General features: G+C 43.2%; 4 protein-coding genes across 7 annotated transcripts in view; 1 reads left to right on the top strand and 3 right to left on the bottom strand.

Annotated features, from left to right (window-relative positions):
• Positions 1 to 13,264, bottom strand: part of L (zinc finger protein Lobe) — a 48,786-nt gene extending 35,522 nt beyond the window's left edge. Inside the window, exons 1-4 of one of the 3 annotated variants that reach the window (XM_026816043.1) lie at positions 13,155 to 13,264; positions 12,301 to 12,417; positions 6,281 to 6,361; positions 6,102 to 6,167 (exon numbers count right to left, since the gene is read on the bottom strand). In XM_026816043.1, coding sequence (XP_026671844.1) covers positions 6,102 to 6,167; positions 6,281 to 6,361; positions 12,301 to 12,417; positions 13,155 to 13,221 — 331 coding nt within the window. In that variant the 5' untranslated portion in view covers positions 13,222 to 13,264. Of the gene's footprint in view, positions 1 to 6,101; positions 6,168 to 6,280; positions 6,362 to 12,300; positions 12,418 to 13,125 lie in introns of all 3 variants that reach the window. The other 2 variants (XM_018029345.2, XM_026816044.1) reach the window with 2 other exon arrangements.
• On the bottom strand, positions 13,148 to 15,592 carry LOC108627832 (coiled-coil domain-containing protein 130 homolog). Of its 2 annotated transcripts, XM_018029352.2 has the most exons (6): positions 15,388 to 15,592; positions 14,983 to 15,298; positions 14,654 to 14,914; positions 14,443 to 14,575; positions 14,178 to 14,366; positions 13,148 to 13,235 (listed from the first exon to the last, which is right to left on the bottom strand). In XM_018029352.2, exons 2-6 carry the CDS (start codon positions 15,292 to 15,294, stop codon positions 13,225 to 13,227), a joined length of 906 nt encoding a protein of 301 aa, XP_017884841.1. In that variant the 5' UTR covers positions 15,295 to 15,298; positions 15,388 to 15,592; the 3' UTR covers positions 13,148 to 13,224. The 2 variants fall into 2 exon arrangements, with proteins under 2 accessions (XP_017884841.1, XP_017884839.1); XM_018029350.2 differs by lacking the exon at positions 13,148 to 13,235 and having other exon boundaries at positions 14,044 to 14,366; positions 15,388 to 15,591.
• Positions 13,224 to 13,993, top strand: Lamtor4 (Late endosomal/lysosomal adaptor, MAPK and MTOR activator 4). The gene is made up of 3 exons (XM_018029353.2): positions 13,224 to 13,328; positions 13,430 to 13,612; positions 13,689 to 13,993. The coding sequence occupies exons 2-3, from the start codon at positions 13,541 to 13,543 to the stop codon at positions 13,929 to 13,931; spliced, it is 315 nt and encodes a 104-aa protein (XP_017884842.1). The 5' UTR covers positions 13,224 to 13,328; positions 13,430 to 13,540; the 3' UTR covers positions 13,932 to 13,993.
• On the bottom strand, positions 15,388 to 21,128 carry aub (aubergine). Its single transcript, XM_018029349.2, has 6 exons — positions 20,869 to 21,128; positions 18,181 to 19,203; positions 17,823 to 18,102; positions 17,410 to 17,762; positions 16,230 to 17,330; positions 15,388 to 15,636 (listed from the first exon to the last, which is right to left on the bottom strand). Exons 2-5 carry the CDS (start codon positions 19,180 to 19,182, stop codon positions 16,278 to 16,280), a joined length of 2,688 nt encoding a protein of 895 aa, XP_017884838.1. The 5' UTR covers positions 19,183 to 19,203; positions 20,869 to 21,128; the 3' UTR covers positions 15,388 to 15,636; positions 16,230 to 16,277.
• Between the last annotated feature and the right edge of the window lie 61 nt (positions 21,129 to 21,189).

The following is a 21,189-nucleotide window of genomic DNA, read 5'->3' on the forward strand; positions in this document are numbered from 1 at the left end:
GATTAATAAATTAATAGAAACGAATCTTAGAATTTTTATTTCGAGATCCTTGACCAAACGACCAATCCTGAAACTATTTAAGATCGGGAATTATCACTCCTTTCTTTCAATAAACGTTAAGATCAATTAAGAAAAAGATGTCATTTAACATCGCTAGATATTTTTCAATAATAAATGAATCGAATATTGGCATTTATATTTCACGATCCTTGACCAGATGACCAATTTCAGTTCTCCACTTGATACCATTACGAGTACAGAGCGTTTCGAATACGAAACCGAAAATAAGTCTTGCAAGATCGATCCTGTTGAAATTTCGTACGGTATATCGCACAAGTATCGATCGAGGTCATAGTTCACGGGGCGAGATGAACCATAAAACGGCGCGCACACCTGCGTATCGTAAACATGACGTCACGAGACGAAGCGAGGGTGTAAACTCGCGTACACTCCCGGCGCAGTGTATCGGCTACACTGGTCTTGACGTAACCAATTAGTCGAGGAATTACCGCGACTACGATCTGTTCAAATTATTGCTCGCCGAACTCTCTTGCCTTCCGACACGACACTTAAGAACCGTTCACCTGATTCTTCCTTCGTTCACATTCCAAATCATTATCATTTCAGCATTAGAATAATTATTCGGTACATGAAACGTACTATTACAATATTTGTAATAGACGAAATAGTCGATAGAAATTTCGTAGCGCAGGAAAAACCGGTTAACTCGTAGCTTAACTTGAAACGGCGTTACAAACGTTAGCAAGGAGAGAAAGATTAGCATAAAGTTAGCCCGATACGCATGCACGTATGTTCGAAAGTTAAGTTCGCTGCCGGCCCTACGCTCCCCAGATACCCTGTCCCAGCTGAAGTCACATTTCGATATCAGCTTAATATCGTATTCCGGAAACGTCATCGACACTAGAATACAATTTCTTGCTGGTAACTATAACGAACTTATGCCATCGCTCGAAACTCGCAAATCACTGCTCGACGTAAGAGTAAAAATACTATCAGAGATCGTACAGAGAGAACGCGACGTAAGTTTCACCTCTGTACAATGTAAATCGATGTTTGCTGCGAAAGAGGTTTATCGAAGATCGAGGATCTGACCAGTGAAAGCGCGCGTGGAGTTTGCCTATTCGAATCGAGGTAAAGGTAAAATAAGAAGAACGATAAAACAGTTGTTATTCGCGGCGCAAACGAATGAGGAAAGCCTGGAGGAAGTTTGCGAGGTTCGCTAATAACTCCAGGGTACTGCTCGTTGTCGAGACGCTTTAGTCTCCGTGGTAAAACTTGGTAACTCGAGGAGATAAAGGTAGCGCGAGTCAGTGTCCCGAGGCCATACTAACGATCCTTCTCCTAAATCGCACCCGTATCTCGTCTCTTCCCTCAAACGTCTCTCCGAAATCGAGCTCTGTCAGCCCTACTCTTTACGATCGAGTTATCTCCGTCTCTGACAAATTTTCCGAATTTATCTATTATCATTGTTATTTGATGAAATCGAGACGTGCCGAGAGCTCGGGATCAGTTCGAACACGAGAGTATGATTATAAGTGAGAACTACCAAACGTAATCATAGCATGGAACGCGTACAAAGGCTAGTTGTCCCATTCTATGATCCACGTCTGGTTATATGCACCGAAACGCAAATGGGGGAGAAATTGGCAAGCCAAAGTGCATCAGAAATCAGAGATCAAACATTCAATCCAACTTTGATCTATTATCGGTAATGAGAGTGTAAATTCGAATTCAGTTTTCGCATAAGAATCGAGATTAACAAAATGAGGAGGAAGCAATTAGAAAGCAAAACAACGACGACGTTACCTCGCTGATAATTACGAGACACGCTTGCCCGGCAATGAAGAAAATAATTACGGCCGGCGGCGCGAGATTAAAAAAGCATGCAATTTTTGCGCCAAGCATTTTTCGAGCGCGCTAGTCGAATAAACGAGAGAGAGTTGATTTACAACACGCGCCAGAATGTTTCCCCCGCAACGCGTATTATACGTGCGCGGTAGTATGTGTATTTATGCGAGATCGTTCGTTGCGAACGGGTTGGCTAAACCCTCTTCCACTGGCTATTCCTCTGTGTACCGTGTACTGTGTACCGATGCCCGATGAAACGCGATCGTTATGGGACGCGAGAATTAGGAAGATTACTCGAAATCCTTTCGACATATTTCGTACAGTTAATTTGACGCTCGCAACGTTACTAGTCATGCTGCAACATTTTCTGTGAATAAGATCGACGTCCTTCGATGAGGCTTGAAGATAAAAGCTCAAAAAGGAAGATATAAATCGATGATAAAGTATTTGGCACTGGGTAAAATTTCTGACAACTTCTTACCGAGACGACTCTCGAAAGAGAGAGGGAGATTATGTGAGTTGAATTATTTGAATAAAATCCAACGAGCGTTCAATGATAGCTGCTGGTACAAGTGAAAATTTATGATCAAGGCCTGTACGTACGTCCGAGCAGCAGATACGATCGTGTACGTGCACGTGCACGAATTTAGGTTTGTATAATGCCCTAGGTGTAATTCGGAATGCATGCGAGATCACAGATACGGTATCGCGTTTGTGTACCTCACCAATTAGAATTTCGAGTATCTGCGATTAATTCGCGAGCGCGTTTCCATATTCTTGTTTGCCCTAAATGTGTTCGCGTATACTTTCAACGGTTCGGCACGTGAAATTAATTCGATGAAAATGTCGAACCTCTGACCGAAAGTACTCGCACAGAAAGTTAGTCCGCAGTAGAAGAGTGCGATCGTAGTGAGACCCACTCCGACGTTTTTCCCGATCCTCTGTACTTCCGGCTTTTACGTCGATGATCCGTTCTCGCTGACACAAATCGTGATGAAACTGAAAAATTAAACCGAGAGACGATTCGAAGGTATTTCGATAGGTGTACTCGCACGTTCGAAACGAGCTTGTATCCACGCGTGTAAAGGGCGTAAGAGGAGAAGCAGCAGCGGCAGCGGTTCAGGAAGGGAGAAAGCCAGAGGTCCCAGGGGTGGACGGTGAGCTGTGCCACGAGCCGCGGCAGCTCGTCACCTGGGACAGCCGTATATCGGGCGAGTACAGTCGCACCGAGAAAGTGCCATTGTACCTAAAGCCGTTTTCCTTGCTCTTGATCAAGAGCCATTCGAGAACAACCGCGGTTCGTGACTCGAAATGCTCCTCTCCTCGCCGAGGGATCCGCGCGCTGATAGATAATGTCCTCGAGGAATCGAGTTCTATTAAATTTCTCTGGCCTCCTTTTCGGTGACCAGACGAAAAATTCGATCGAATCTTTCGGAATTAATTAAATTTAATCCTGTCACGAATCGAATTGTCTGTTAAATAAGTAAGACGCGACGGTCGAAACGAGATGAAACATGCACAATGGAGAAGAACGGCTCGAAACGAAATCCGAAAGAGAGAAACGGAGAAGAAGTACGTACGTTGAAGAAAGAACAGAATAGAAGAGGAGAACGGGAGAGAACGAGGTGGTCTAAAGGGGTGGCCGAGGGTGGAAAGTGCGAAGAGGCAGCGGGGCCAGATCCCATGGGACTCTGTGCTCTCCTCTGGTGCTGCCAGCACTCCGGGAACGAGCCGAGGCGAGGCGAGGAGAGGAGAGACGAAGGAAGAGGGTAGACTACGAGAGGAGACCAAGAGGAAAGAGGGAAGAGGGAGAACTAATCAGCTCGACGCATGCGCGGTGGGCTGCTATGCCCGGTCCCTAGGGGCTCCCCTGGCATTCCCCATAATATACCCTTGCCCAACTCCCCTCGCGTGCTACCCTCTTCCCTCCTCCTCGTCTCACCTCTGTGTCCCTGCTGTTCTTCCTCCCTGAGCGCCCTCTTTACCTATGTGTCCTGTTCCTCCTGCACCTCTCCGATCCTAAGTCGTGTACCAGGTACAGGACTTCCGAACCTCCCCCGGGAATACAGAAAACTCTCCTTTCCTCCCTCTCTTTTCTAGTCGCTGCTATCGCTCTGGTCATATTTACTTGTTTATCGACGTTAAAACAATGAGAACGGTAAAAATTCGTACACGCGTTCTTCCATTACTGAGAACGTTTTGCAAGGACAGGGAGAACGTATCTATATGGTATATCAGTAATTTTCAAGAGACGAGTTTCCGCGTAATCTTCCTACCGCATTCTCGCATTTCGTCACTCGCCATCGGAAGAAGTCTCCAGCTATTCCCGCTGGGAGAACCCAGATCCCCCATTTTCTTAATGCCAAAGATTTCAATTACCCATTCGTTACGAGCCCGGGATTCGTAGCACGATCAATTTCCACGACAGGAAGGACACACGACCTCCGAATCTACCGCCAGTCACTGTCCCTGTCTGTTAACCCACGAAGAAAGCTCGCGTAATCCCGTTAACGAGTCCGCAAACGATTTTCGGGCATCGTAGCATTTCGTTAGTTTGAAACAACCATGCAACTGTTCGCTATCCGCATATAAGAGTATAACTGCAACGCATCGTATCTCGTTTTTCCCCGAAGAGAACGAGGATCCCGACTTTTATCCGTTCCTCGTTGCACCGGCCGATTATTATTTCAGCTTACCTTTCGCCAAGTGTACTTACGTCCGCTTTATACTCCAAGGTAAAACCGGCTTGGAGGAGCCTGGAACGAGGTTGTATCCCCGAGGAGGCGACCGCCTCCCAAGGGAGATGCCTCGACGGCTCCACTCTTTCCTACTCGCGCAACCTTACTCGAGCCTCTGTCCTCGTTCCCCGTGCTCTAGAGCAGTCTAGAGCACCGGGTCTGCGCTACAGCCAGCGAAAACATCGAGGTTCCTTCGTTTCCTCGATAAATACGTGGCCTTTCTACGCCAACGCTGCTCGTTACAAATAAAATGAACCGAACCTAACCGGACGCGCTTATTAACTCGCGTTACAGTCTTTTTCTCACGATCACTGATGCTTTTATAAACGGGACGAGCATCGTACTCGATGACCCGACGTCCATCGAAACGTGTACGAATTTAATTGATATAAATAACGATGCATCAAATCAGATTACGGATATTAAATGAAAAGGGCATATGCGTCTAGGAGGAAAATTGTGATGCAACGCGTTGCAGCAATTCCTCTTGGAATGGTAATAGGGGCTCAGGTGGCAAAGGTGATCCAACCGTGCTTATTATGTCGATATATCCTGTCGAAAGTACCGGCGAGAACGATGCTGTCTTAACGATATTGTACATACATAGATCCTTTTATTTCCGTTAAAAAATATGTCCGAAATGAGCAACGATGAATCGGGTATTAGTCGAAAAATTGTTCGCTCGCAACGGTGGACCGTCGAACGAAACCGCGATAAATCACAATTACCGGAATTATATCGAGTTTCTGTCGCGCGTTCCCTGGCATTTCGAAGCTCGTCGAAAATTCTTGCTTCGGGATTTAAGCCTGTTGCCGTCGCTCGCAATTAGATGACCCGAAGAATCTCTAGGACCGATAGGCACGAAGCGGTGTACGAAAAACTGGCAAATTTCTAAAGGAAAATCGGTATATCGAGGAGAAAATTCGAGTGCTCGAAACGAACGGGACGCGGTCGCACGCCAGTCGTAAGAATCCTTCGGGACAAAGGGAATCCCATATTCATAGAGTGTAAGGTGGGTGATGCAGTTCTTGAACGAGTACGTAGCTACGAACAATGACGACGCGTCTGAACGCATTGTTGCGTCGCGCGCGCAACCCAATGTCCCGCGAGAACTGATAAAAGTAATGCACCAGAATGCGCAACGACCGAGCCCACCCCTCGATTCTTCACCCATTGTTGCCGACGATTCTTGTCTTCCAGTCGCTGCCGCATTGTACCGAGTCTATTCCACGGATATTATGATTCTCTCACTGGGTTAACCGCGACCGGTATACATTTCTTTTATTTCCCCTTCCAGCGATTTACCCTGAGCCGCGAGTATGCAGTGACTCGTGCGATTGATCGATGCATCTCACACTAATAACGTTCCCCTAAAAGATTATCCATTGTATGAAAACCGCGTACAAGTTCTACTTTGAATCGATCGCTTGGCCACTGCATTTCACGATGAATATATTAATTCGCGTTAGCAATTGTTAAAAGAATTTCGCTCACCATCGGAATGACGACTGAAGGCCCTTTGCAGCTCCTCCTCCTCCTCTTCCTCCTCCTCGTCATCCTCTGGAATCAATCCGATCGAAACCGTAAATTGTGGAACAAAACTAAAGAAGGAGCAGAGAGAAAGTAGAGACCAAGTGTAAACGTTTGCTAAGCGTTTAAAAAGTAACACTCACGCTTAATTCCCGTTGTCTCATTATCCTGCTCGGTTACCGCCAGGACATTCTGCTCGTTCCCGTCGTCCCACTCCTCGTCTCCTGCGGAGAAACGAGCGGACCATTAATTCTATTTCATTTGCATATTACCGGAAGAATAAAATCTGTATTTACGAAAAGAAGAGAAGAGAGAGAGCACGGCTGATTCTCTTCTCCTCTCCGAGCTTGCCAACAAGCTTTTTTTCACGCAATTTAAACGAGCGTAAAAGGAAATTTCATGTGAAAAATACAAAAGCAAATCGGCTCGCTCGTTTGCTGCGTATACGTATAGGTAGTGTATATCATTAAAAGCGAAACGACCCGACGAGCCGTGTTTTCAGCGTGAAATATAGTACAACGCATCGATGCGACACCCAACGTGTACCAGAGTCATCCGTTTGTCACGTGGAACCACAAAATTAAACTTAAAAAATTGCATCCCTGTCCACGTGGCCAACAGGTCGTTTGTCAGTTTTGCATCTCTCGACCCTCTCTTTCTCATACCTTCGCTTCTATCAATTGCCAGGCAATGATAAGTATCTTCATTCATCTGTCTCGCGATTCTCGCAGAAATGGAAAATTCTGAAAACTGCTGGCGAGACGACGGAATAAAAACCGAATTTCGTGCATTCCCTCGATCAGAGTAATCGGGAAAGTTTGATGAGGCGAAGAAAAGTTGAAGAGAGGCCGGGAGTAGCATTAGACGAGAAACAACAGAGAGAGTAGGGAGCGGAGGTAAGTATACGTATGGTCTTAAATATTCTACAAGACATCAGCCAAGGCAGCCGGCACCCTTCGATCGAACCTTTGCACCCTCTGGCCTGTCAGCTGTCAAGCAAACTCTCTCATCTTCCGTACCACCATCTACGTTTCCTCCGAAGTTAATGCCTCCTCGATGCTCCATCCATCACTCTCCGCGAGGACTCTACTGTCTTGTATCCCTAATTGACTCGAATTTCAACGAACCCTATATTTTTTAACCGGTTCACCGTCATTCTCGTTTGTTCTCTCGCGCGTCGACTAAGAATGAGACTAAGATGTATCGCTTCGATCACAACTATAATTCTATCATGAATCTCTTTCGGATACTATCCCTCAAGGATAGGAGGTCCATAAGAGAGGTGTGCTTTATGTCTCACATCATAGGAGGCATCATCGACTGCCCTTACTCTCATGGAGCAAATTAGAATGCATGTGCCTCCCAGACCTCTTAGACCTGTCCCCACTTTTAACATACCGTGACTATCCTCGAGGTGGCGAGCTTGACCCGATCACTAGGTCTTGCAGGACAGTCAATGAATCAGGCTCAATCATTGATGGAGTTACATTTGTTAAAAGGGAAATACGCAACGCCTTGACTCCTACGCGCGTTTCTTCTCGCTAATATTCCCCAAACATTTACTGTATCATGTTATACTTGCTAGTCCTAGTCTCAATCACTTTCTGATTCATTTCGTCCTTTTTGTTATACTTATTTAGAATTTTATATATGTTTTCTTTTCTTTTCTTTCTCTTTTTATTTTATCTTATGTTCATTATTTTTATTGTATTCTTTCTATTGTTATATTCTTTATGTAATAATAGGCTCTATCCGTGAAATAAAGTATTATTATTATCATAAGAGAGAGAGATTGAATAGCAATACGAAAATCGTTGATACAGAAAAGGAATAGAAATCAGAAAACCGACTGTAACGACAACGACGTTGATCGGGGATGAAGTATAGGTCGATATGGGTCAGTGAAATATTTTCGGTATCCGGTGCGCGTGTAAGTATTCGATTTATCATAAATATCGTTAACAATACGGTGACGTAAACGGGGAAAGACAGTCCGGTCTGGACGATAATCGTAAAGGTAAAGAGGATCGGGTTATCGTCCCGACGTGTGCGTTAGATGCACAAATACAATAGAGGTAAGAAGCGACGTGATACGAACGGTCCTACGTACGACGAGGACGTAAGCTCTCGAAAATACAGCTCGCAATCTCGAGCCCACCCCCTCGAGTCTGGATAACGTTAAACGGATGTATTATTATGACCCACGTAGCTGCCTCGTCCGGGAATAACTGCATATTGCGGCTTAACCCTGTACGTTGTACTTTCGATAACGCTAGATGCATTCGCGGCTAAAACGGAACTACGGAAAGTCGATTCTTACATTTTTTTTAATGCGTTCTTACAATTTTCTTTACGACGAAGTCTCGTACCCGATTAGTACACGAAAGGACGGCGGGTTTGAAGCGAACAAAACTTGAAGATCATCTGAACCGATTCGAAATTTATATTCGCGACTGTTAAAACATTTCTGCGGGAGATGCAAAGAGCTCTGGCCTTGATATCCACTCATCATCCTCATAGCGATACGTCGACCCGTACAAGATTTCATTCAACTATGTAATTTTTATTAAAATTTAAAGATCTGGAAGAATATATGTTTAAACAAATAAAAATACCAACAGTGAAATATAAAAAATTATAGCGGCCTCCTTTATTACTGCCTAATTTAAATGTGGCCTCTAGTGATAGAAAGGTTCCCCACCTCTGGTATATCGGAATGTTGAAAAAGTTGTTCAGCGGACGGAAGGATATTGTAGATATAAAATGGTGGCACCGGAGTTATCCCGGGTGGTCCAGGTACCGTGTCGGAGCCAGAGGGCCAGAGGGTGTTCGTAGGCGGATGCGACGATCCCGCGGGAGTCTGAGCCCGCGTCAGAGCTAGCCGGGGTTAGGTTCCCTCGGGAATCGGCTCGACTTCCCTTGTAGCAGCCAGCCAGCCAGCCGGAGCCAACGGAGCACTTCCCAATGGCTGCTCTCTCTCGGCTGTCTGACTGGCTGTCACGAGTCCAAGACGTACGGCACGGTTGCAACCGGGGAGCAGAGATACCGGATAACCCGCGGCGGCTCGATTCTCTCCTTTATTCACGGCATATCGATTAATGACTGAGAAGCCCTGGCCCAGCTTCGTCCTCGAACCCTCCGGGGGAAGACGATCCTCCGGAGATATCGTTAGCCGGATCATCGTGACCATAAGGTGGTCGGGAGTCGATCGATTTTTCCCCGTTCGCGAATCGATCGACGCGAGATTCATACGGGATCGCCTCGTTCATAGCTCCGCGTGCAACTGGTGCGCAGGTGGGACGCGAGGCGTTACAAAAGTGGCCGGCATGCGGAAGGCGCGTTACTTATTGTTAGAGCGCGAGAGACTTATTGTTAGAAACAGGCGGTATTCCTTTGAGGCAAGGGCCACGCGACGCGTTTCAAACGGCCGCTCACTTTTGCCGGGAATTCTTAGCGCCGCGTGCACCACGTGTGCAGTTTGCTTTGTTCGCGAATCTCGCTGATCGAAAGGTCAATCGTAGCCGAGGAATGGTTCCGGGGCCAGGTTTAGCTCGGTGGAAGGATGATATACGTTTCGTTTTTTGGTGCGCGCGGCTAATTAATCCGAGTAATCTAATGGGTACACTTAGCGTGCCATAATTCAACGAAAAGCCGATGACTTAATCCTAGTTAGAAGTTGCATTATAATCACTATAACCACGGCAGCGGAATTAGGGCTGTCACTGCAAAAACTAATAGCGGATTAAATTTTAGAGCGGGCACGATTACGCGGATTAAAAGACTGGGCTCGAAATTTCCATATTACGTGTATAACCGTTTGTTTATCTAAATATTCCACGAATCGTCCACGCGCGACCAGTTTCGATAAAAGAGTTGAAAGAGCGTACGAGAGATCTTGAACGAGGCATAATCGAAATGCGACCGCGGAGGTACACCGTTAATTAAATTATTATTATTACGCATTTACGCGAGAGACGCAAATTATAATCACGATCCCGAAGCATAATGCACAGTGATTTGGGTCATTGCGTTTCGATTCTCGATTATAATGTTTACTATTAGCTACCACGATCCGTGGCCACAGCCCGACGTGCCTGCCTAATGCCGATTATTACCACTACCACGTAATGAGAAATTGCGATAATACATCGAGCAACGTCTGCCCCTCGAAGAATCTCATAGAAACTATCTCGTCATTCCCAAAAACTATCGATCAAATCCAAAAACTGAAATTCCATGTTCCGGTTATACGATGCGAGCGATGATCACGATTCCCTATCAAATTTCGAGAAACATATCGAGAGGGGAGAGAGAGAGAGAATTTCTCTTGGACGAGATGATTATTCGGTGGGCGAGTGACGAGCATAAGTAACCCAAAAGCCGACAGCGCAAACAGATGGGCCTCCATTAACGCAGTTACGTAGGTACTGTACCGATGCGCCGCGCTGCCCGGAATCGTCCAACGTTATGACGGGCATTGGAATCCATTAATACAGCTTCGGTTGCGCCCAGGTTCATTATCGTGCATTAATTAGCGACACCCTATATCACCGATGCTCGCAATGCTATCGAGCCAGGGCTTGCTATTTCGTGGGTAACCGCGTGTTCGTGATGTTCCACCGCGAATTCTGCTAGTGGTAGTACCGTCGGCTGATCCGATAGCCCGACATCGAATTGCTTTTCCCAGAAACAACCCATTTCTACCACTTTCCGTACTTCGACGCCGAAATTGTTAGAACCGTACGCGTAAAATGATATTGGGTACAATGAACCCGGCATGTATAGTTATCATTCTTGCTCGTTTGTCCATTGTCGGTTCCGCTATGCAATAGAATTTTTCGTTGCTGAAAGAAAAAACAAGCAAACACGTCATGGTTGCACTGGTACACTTGTTGAGTTGTACTACTGCGGGAGCTACGCGCCGACCGCTACTACTGAACCGTATTTACGATCCGCGCTACGAAACTTTTCTCTCGACCGCGCGTCACGCGCGTAGTAAATATGTATCTTTTCGAAAAATTCTCTACTTCTATCGGAACGCATATTTCTTACTTGTCAATGAGAGGTGAGCCAAAAAATTGAATGGGTAACGTGAACCAACTCTTTCCTTCGCTAATAAAAAAACGCGAAAGATGTAGGAAAATAAAAAGCAGATAGGAACGGAGATACGAGAGAAACAGCGGAGCAGAGAAAGAGAGAAGGTGGAGGCAGTGTGACCAGAATTGGATAGGATAGGAGAACTGGTGATTACAGAGGCTGGGAATTCCATGGGGAGAGACAGCAGTCCCGCGGGTTTCCACCTAATTCCATCCTGGCTGACTACCGACTCTGTCTCCCTCTTTCTCTACACCAGACACACGCTCTGTCGCTGTCTCGCGTTTTCTCTTTCCTCTCCGCGAACCGCGATATTCCTCTCTCACTCTCTATTTCACCCTGTTACGTGTGTTCGCTTTCCCGTGCTTTCCTCTCTCTTAGCCTGTTATCAGCCGTTGTTCTCTCTCCCTCTCTTTCACTCAACTCTACCCGTCTCTCTTGTTATCCCGATTATCCAGGAGCACACGCGTATGCTCGCTCGAATCATTCCGGATGAGAGCAAGCTGCTACTCTCTTTGCCTATTGTCACACACCTTGTCACCTTCGCCTTCATTCATTCGAAACAACGAGAAAAAGTCCTACGATTCTATTTTTCCATCCCCCCGTTTGGGGACACATGCCCCTCATTCATGCGAGAAATAGTTGGAGAATGTAAGGTTTAACAATGTTGTGGTAAAACTAAGTTCTAATGACTACTTGCTTAAAACACGGGAGGCCGCATGAAAATGGAAATTACGCGGAGTGAAAAGTAAACAAACGTCTACCTGAGGTTCGACACGTCTTGCATTTTGTTGTTGTCGTTACACCATCAAGGCCACATACATTGCAGAGTCACGTGTGCCACGGTCACGTACAACACATGTGCCAATATACCAAATTCGAGCATACCACGTATTAAAATATTAAAACATCCACGGAAATCTCGCGATGTACTCGGCGTTCGCATACACAAATCGCGAAAAGCAAAAGCACCAGGTTGCGAAGCTGACTCATGACATTCTGCGTGTCCGATGTCAGATAACAGAAAGGAAAGAAAGATCGGAGTATGCAGAAAACGTAGGTGGCTTACGTTTCAGGGATCGGGGTTTCGCCTGCTTCCTCCTGGACATAGCAACTCTCGGCTGGCGGCAACAGGATCGAACGGCGAACCACAAATCAGTCACATTTCGCACTTGTCGTTCACGCACTGGAAGACGCGTTAATATATCGACGATATCGCTTCCTAAGACTGTCCGACATGCGAAAGAATCGACGATCTCGCGACGGATTTACCGAACGCGATTACCCGCGCACTGCAACCACGTCGAAGCGCAAAAAATGCATCGTTCTCAAGTTGCTCGATCGAATCGATCAATCGACAGCTCGATAATTACGCACCCGGCGAACCGCGTACAGACTCTGAATTTCACGACGAGATACGCTACGCTCCAGTTTTCGGAGGATGTTCAAACACCAAAAACCACGTGGCTTGAGTTTAAAATATATGTTTGAACGCGCGACGAGCAATACGAACATAACACAGAACGAACGCGGTCGAAGGGCGCGCGGCGAATGACGCGGGTGACAACGCTGACTGATACCATTACAAAGAGAACTACTGTCTGTGTGATGCACATGCGCCACGCACCGCTGATAGCAGCCTGCGCAACTACTCGATGCGGCTCAAATTCATTTTATACCCTAATTATTAAATTATACACTTGATGTTATACACGTGTGTTCATATGTCGAATCAGGCTACGATTTATCACTTTCTTTCGAGCAAATGAATCCCTTTCTATAAGTTTATTACGGAAAATTTACGAGCTCTCCTCGATGCTTCGATTTAGAATATTTCAAACTTTGAATAATTCGACTGACATTTACGGGATTATTATCATGCTTATCTACTTACTTTCGAGAGAGTGAAAGATCAGAACGCACCATTCTTATTTCCTGCCTGCTTCAAATTGTTCCTCCCTCCGTAATATTCTGTGTTATCGACCAGCATAGATCAGCAGTGCCCTGCACAAACAGAAACAGCCTGGTTTACTACGATGACAGCTGAACTTAATCGTTGTTTTATTACTACACGCTTCTATGCGATTATATTTTAAAGTGAGACCGTTATCTAACATTTTTAACACTGACTTTAAATTCTAAATAGACTCGGAATATTTCTCGTATTTAATGGCTCTGAATCGATCTTATCTAAACAGGTTAGAATTCAGTACTGCAAAGAGGAAGAGGACTTGGTATTAATACATTGCAATCCGATCTCTAAAGTGAATCGCTCTGCTGTGAACTGAAACTTTAAAACAAAAAACAATATGCTCGCGTTGGAACGTATTCCCGATCAAATTGGCTACTTGGTCTTGACAGAGGATGGTGCCGTGTTATCGGTAATTGTTTAATAACTGCGTAAATTTTATCTATCCAACAATCTCGTGTTATTACTAATCGCTAATTATTTTTCAGTCCGGAGGTGAGCTGGAGAATGATGAAAGAATTGCCAACATTATCGTAGGATTAGTCACGCTGACCAATAAAATTGACTCGAAGGCATTTCCAAACAACGAGGTTTTTGATAAAATATCGATTACATATCCGGATCATTGCTATGTTATTTGTTTGTCAAACAAAAAGCTTCATGTGGTAAAGAAAAAATTGGCGTCCTCAACGACTACAGCGATCGTCGAGCAACCTTTAATAGATGTATAAGTTCTCCTGTTCATGATTTCTATTCATAAGTATGTAAAATAAATTTTTATGATACTTGAAAATTTTTTTACTATTACCCAAACCAAAGTGTCTTATCAATGTACCAATCTAATTCTAGTAAGCTAATTCCTATTTTTATATTTATAGTAAGACATCGTTTTAGTTACATATGTACATGTTCCTTTAATGCAAGTACAAAACGCTATGAATCAGTATCCGAACTGTCGTAAGTAACTAGCGACGTACTTAGCGTACTAGTAGCAGGTTTCGATGTTGAAGGTTCCTGATCGCTCACTCGTGGCAGCTTGGGTATTTGTCCTATTTGTTTTTTAATACCGCTAACGGATGTAGCAGACGGCGTATTCTTTAACTTATCTCTAAATCGTACAACGGAAACAAGCCGCTTTAGATGACTCTGTTTGGTTTTCTTCGTGTCTGAAAGAAAACGAGACATGCTTCGATCTTTATTATTTATGAACAATACGTATCGCGACGAAATTATTCACGTTACCTCGTTTATGCGTCAGTAATTTTGCTAATTTTATATCATCCTCGTGTTCATTTACTAGATCTATATTGAGTCCATTTTTTTTAAGCAACATTTGATCCAAACCCTGTTTCTTCTCCAACTCCTTCTTTCGTGTCTATTATAGAATAATAAACATTTAGCAGTAGTATCTATATAGATATTGGACTTGAGAAACAGTGCAAACTAAACATACTCTAAATGCGGAACGTAATACGCAATTCGAAGCATAATCGTCTTTCCATGTAGCTTCGTTTAATGCTATCGCGGTTTCCAATGAAGAATTCCGCGATTTTGCTATTTTCTTATCCTCTATTCCGTGCTCCAACTTGTACATAGCATCGTCGTACAGTCTGCAAGATACTTCTTTCGTTTCTGGTACCACCTGTTCATTTTCTTTAGGATCCCATCTATTTTCTTGACGTCTCGCACCACTTACTATCACGTAATCGAGATTCTGTAAAAAGGAGGGGTTTGCATCCAAAGCGACAATTTATCGAGAGTACAAAACATCGTATTGCTTACTGCTGGATCAGTCTTTATCTCAAAATGATTGTCGCAAAGGTGACATTTCATTCGGAATTGATACAGAGGAGTGCTATAGTACATTCCAATTTTCTTTTTCTCGGCGTTATAACGAACGCCCATCCCAATATGATTGCCACATCCTTCACACCATATGTTGTATGGCATTTCAAATCTGATGATGAGTATACCCATGTGTAATTTGCGGGCTCTTTCTCGCAATGCATGAGTCCCATGAAATTTATTCAGCCCACCAACCCGTGGATCGTAATCGGGCGGATAATAAAGATTTGTTCCTTTGCGTTCTCCCATTTCTCTACATTTAATCAATTTTTACAGATACATAAAATTCTTTTACACTTCTTTTTACGTATAAATACTTAATAATGTTGAACATTGTCGTACCTTGCTTTTTAATCAGTCCCCAAATAATACAGTGTTTTAATTCTGCCTAAGACGGACTTGTTTTAATTAACATCCTATTTTCCTATACTTTTTTCTTTATTTTATATCACACGCAGATCGAACGAGTGGAATTTTGACAACTGGCAGCTGTAGTTTCAATAACAATACACTTACGACATGCGTTACGATGATTACAATTAGGTTAAGATATCTAGGAGATTTTTCGAACACAGTGACATCTCTAGGACCCTGTTCAAGATTCAAAAAATTGAGAAATATATATTTCACGCATGTGGAAGATAACACGATCTTATAGACGAGAATATGCTATCAAATCGCGATATGGTACGATAAGGTATTTAACTTATAAACAAAATATGTTCTCTCACTATTTCAAACGTTTCAAAACAAGTCGTATTGCCATGATAAAACTTTATTATAATAGTCATATAAAAAAAAAACGGAAAAATTTCCTGTCTTGTCCTTAGCCTATGTCTTATAATATAATTATATATATTAATAGTCTTAGGAAGGTATAATACTATGCAAATACAGGCTCTTAATGTACAAACATTTCGGAAAATAAACGCAAACAACTTTGTTAGACTTAAGAAATAAAACGGAACTCAATAAGGGTGTGTATGGGTACGTTCCCAAGAAGTCGACTATAGAGATCTGTGTACCCAATACCCTTAAATATTAAACACCCTGCATCGGTTGACTATAAGTTTAACATCACATATCTTAAGGATCCATTATTTTATGTATCCGTTCATGGAGATATCTCCCACTAAGTAATACTTATAAAAAAAATATAACTTTTGTCAAGATTAGCTTTGTACCTTGGTTCATGTGCCCAGTCGAATATAAAACGAATTGCTCGAAGAACTTTATAAAAAGTACAGTAAATTCTCTAATCGCGTGTCCGGCGGACGATGTATAAATTGCGCTACTAAAAACGCGAGTTTATGCGCATATTGGCATGTCGCAGGTACTTTAACGGTGCCAGACCAATTATAATACATATGACACATCTTGTACGTCATTCTTTGAATTTGATCCGGAGTCCAACCCGTGGTATCCGCTATGACATTAAAAGCGGTGGGCGACACCGTACCCTGTCTCACCGATTGAGGTATGATGAAAAAGTCATACCTCAATGGATTCGTAACAACGTCGTCTACTACAGTACCAGGAGGTGGATTGTTACGATTATAGAAAATCCGAGTATTGATTCTCTTTGTCACAATTATAAAAGCCATTTTAACTGGCACAGTCTCATAAATTTGGTCCAACTTTTGCTTTACCGCTTTTACTTCGTGCTCGAAAACGTACGGTACTTGCCCTTCCCCTACACCATCGCGGTAAATTACGATATGCGAAGGCAAGGCTTTGTTTAATTGCCTATAATTATGCAAAGCCCTTTCCAAGTTGGTTGAGAACTGATTAGATAGTTCCTCTCCGTTAGCATGGTGAGCTACCGCACTGAAGTATCTTGTCAAAGATGGGTTTAACGTCGCGATCAACGCACCGTAATCACGACTTCTGTCTTGAGGATCGTGACAAACGTCGAACCCAACTACCATAAGTCTAATGTTATCCGGCAATTGGACACTCCAGGGCGCGCCGCCCAGTTTGCAATTCATCTGAATCGCAACCTTCGTCGCAATTGATCTCGAGTTTCGGCTGTTTATGTTTTTCGCCAAAAATACTTGCGACGGTACAGGCCTGTCGACCGTGCACTTCTTCTTAATAGCACCGTACCGATCAGCACGATTATTAGTTACGACGCAAAATATTAATTCTGGATTAGCGGAAGACATCACACTTTCAATTGTGGTCAAGTACGTATTCGCCCGGTCATCCTGTATTTCCCAAACTCTGGGACGATCAACCATGCAATTCATGCCTCGGGCACATTCTTGGAGCATGCCGACGAACCTCTGTAAAAATGAACACACACATATAAAGATACATGAACATAACGCAGGACGCAGATATATTAAACAATAGATTTCTTACATCTACGTCGCGCCTCATGCGGTCTAAGCATATCACAACCCATTGTTGTAATCGAGCCGCGCAGAATGCCGGCTTAGATTGGAGTTCTCTAGTCCAATCGCAAAATTGTCCGCTCGAAGCAGTTGCGCCATTTAACACTATACGTTCTGGTGGCAGAATGCGTGCCGGCACTTCGACCAGTTTATCATCGAGTTTCAAATTCCACTCGCTGAATTGTTTAATGACTTCAGGCTCGCCCCGAAGTCTTCGATTAAAATTAATTAATTTATCTATACGCGCTTGAGGCGACACGCGTGTCGTCTCGGCCATTGCACGCATCAGTTGAAAATTCTCTCTCATCTTATCCGTCATGCCTGCACGATATTATCTGTCGTCAAGTACAATCATCATACATAAAATAAAGAGACAATTACCTGTTGCACGACAAAGTTCTGGAACCAGGTATACAAATTGTTCTTCTTCAGAGTTACGATTCTTTGGTTTAACTTTGGTAACTAGGAGCGGCTGTAGTTGATTTCGAAGTTTAATTTGGTATTTACTTTCGTAATAATCTTTATACATAATTTCCTCCCCATTTTTCAAGCGGAATGTAGAGCTCGGATTAGTATCATAATCTACATCGCATATGCGGTACGTGTTGTTATTATAATCGGTCAGCACTACTAAACCGAGTACCTCCTGCTCAAACAAGGCCTGAAAATATACGTAATTCAATGAAATTATGCAATTAAAAATTTAATAATAAATTATATATTTGTAAGAGAATCTCACTTTATAGTCCTGGAAATTTTGATTATAACAATCATTCAACACGTCCAACAAAGTCTGCTGACGGAGAACTTTATGCACGATCTCAGCACACATAAGTAAATTGTTTTCATGTTGCCTGATGGACGTCAAATACCCAGGCCACAACTCCATGCGATATTGACGGATTTCTATTTTGGCGCGAGCATCAAAATAATCGCGGCCAATAACTTGAAGCTTCAAGAGCTCCAAACATTTTCGCATAATGATGTTAAAAACTTGAATGTAATGAGGATCGCCTTTCCTCAGCTCGCCCACAAGACGAATACTGATCTTGATAGTTTCGTTATCCGACTGCCTTTTAGATATCAATTCCAAGGAAGCCGGCAATCGTGTGGTGGTATACAAGACTGTTCCATCAAAAACGTATGACGTCAGACTAGCTTTATGGAGCCTGACTAAACCTTTCCTGACAACTGTACGCTCTTCTGCAGGCTCAAAGTCCACACGATATTGAAATAGACACCAACTTGGTGTCGAAAGCAGTTTGAAGTAGTTAGATTGCATTACTACTTTTTGTCCAGTAGTACCCTTCTTTGAGTCGAGGGTCCCGGGTTTGGTCTCTACCTCTGGTAGATTAATCACCCGCCTTCCGCGCACGGATCCTCTTCCCCTGCACACGGCACTCCTCCCTGCATCTCCTGAATCAGATGCTCCTTGTCTGGATGTTGAAGCACCATCGTCTCTAGGCCCCAATCTATCAACGACCTTTACCTTTGGCTGATAGCCCTGTGTGGACGATGGCCTCGCATAAGGCGATGGACCAGAGCTTTGCGAACTGTAGGCAGGTCGTCGATTCCCGTTGTCGAAATCTCTGGACTCTGAGCCATGTTGAGAAGACTGATGACCTCTTCTATCATCATAGCCTCTTCTTCTATCATCATAGCCTCTTCTATCATCAAAGCCTCTTGGTCTACCCCGACCGTAATTTCGGCCTCTCGAATTAGGATTTTCATATCCAGACATGACTTTAACAACTATAACAATCTAATTAAAATTCAAATGTGAGTATATTTTTCCCATCAAAATAATAACACAAAATTTGTTTTTATTTTATTTTTATGCAGAATCCGTACTATCCATAGCAACAGGGCCATCCATACAAAAGCGACTTTGAATCGGGCCGAAAGGGTATTTGAAACCCTCGAAGCATGTAGTTAAACCCAAATAGTAGGGAGCCTACCTGCATGTTTCGGCAACCGATTCGTAGTCGTTTACAACATGGGATCTAAGGACTCGTGTTTTCGAACGGTTTTGTCTATACCCCATAATAAACGTTATGGACCTGAGTTTGGGCCTTCCGACGTAACAGTGACGTATGGAGCCGATATGGATAGTGCGGATACCCCTCGATAGACAATTTATACAAAATGCAGCAACGTTTTGCACGAGTTCTCATTTTGACGTTAAATTTAGGACAGGTAATGATTCAATTAGAACAGAGTGTCATGACAAGTTTTATACACTCGTTGAGGATATTAAATTTGTTGGATCACGGAATACACGGAGGAATAACTAGTAATTCTACCTTGACTTTATTTCAATTCTTTATATAGTTCTTTAGACGGTGAAAAGTATTCTGATTCTGAGCTGTTTGTGTTCTTTGTCCATAAAGAAAATTCTGTAAGCGAAAAAGTAGGGGAGTGAGGGGAAAAAGCAGAAATTGAACGAAAATTGGTGTAAGTGATGTCGAGAGTTCAATTGCGTAGGAAGAGGCCTGTCTGATAGGAACCAGATGCCCGAGTCCCGGGCTACATTGTTTGGGCCAGACCGATAAGGCCACAACGTATCTTTACCCCCTTAAAAAGGACGCTGGGAAAGCGACGAGTCGAAGCAGGCATGGTGCCTTGCGAGCGTCCGAACGTGCAGCGTACAAGCTGTATTTGAGAAATAAAGTCTGCGATATTTTGAACATTGAACAAAGTCTATAGCGTACATTGAGTTTGTTAGTAGTAGGGACAAAGATGACTACAAAGGTTTGGTTTTGAGAAGGGTCTACGATTAATACATGCAAATTTATCTTATGTTTATATCGGAGACCGGAAACGCACTCGTGGGTTCTATGCCCTTGGGTTTTCTTACTATCTCTAGTCATTATTATAAGATTATACGGAATTTCATATAAGTAATATCTTATAAATTTTCGATCGTAAACTCTAAAGAAAAAAATTTAGTAACGTCCTCAAATATTTACATCCGACGCAATATTAAACACAGATTATATCTGTTACAATAATGAAAAAAAAAGAAGACTACATCTGAACAATTCTATTCTCCTTTGTTATACACTTACAATTTAATATAGATAAATTGGCTACAAAGTATTTAAAAGTTGTAATGGAATACATTGCTGAATAAGGTGTCTGTTGCATACAAAATATGCTTACGGGACAACGGCACGTCCGTTCGCACAGAAGATATGCTAAAGTAAATGCACTTTTAACAAAAAGAGTGACAAATAAGTAACCGAAACATCGCAATATTGAGAACAAATAAATATGATCTTAGTTCTCCGATTGTATCTCAAAACTGATACGAAAACGAGAAGACCGCTTTGTTTGCATCAAATGCCGGCTTCGAGAATTGCGTACACTTACATGATATTGAATGAAAGTGCATATTTAACTGTAAGTACACATGAAATATAAATACCTGGAGCTTAAAAATACGTTAAACTGCTCCAGACTCGTAGAAAAACCGATGGTGCAGGCCACAAAAATACTGTTAACATTACAGGCGCTCGGTCTGGCGATTCACGATTCCACGACGTACCGTTTTGACCGTTGGACGAGGAATAGTCTTTGTAAAGTTGAAACCGTTGGGAGATGAAACGGCTGGAATTTTACGCATGCGTCGATGATTCTGGAAGGGACAAATTTCGGCAACGTCGTATCCATATCGTACCCTATCCAAGGTATTGTGCATGAACGCGATAGAAACTCAATCACAATTATTAAAATTAAAAATAGCAAC

This window comes from Ceratina calcarata, unplaced genomic scaffold (assembly GCF_001652005.2).
Source record: "Ceratina calcarata isolate Rehan_Ccalc_2016 unplaced genomic scaffold, ASM165200v1 scaffold48.2, whole genome shotgun sequence".
Taxonomy (NCBI): Eukaryota; Metazoa; Arthropoda; class Insecta; order Hymenoptera; family Apidae; genus Ceratina; species Ceratina calcarata.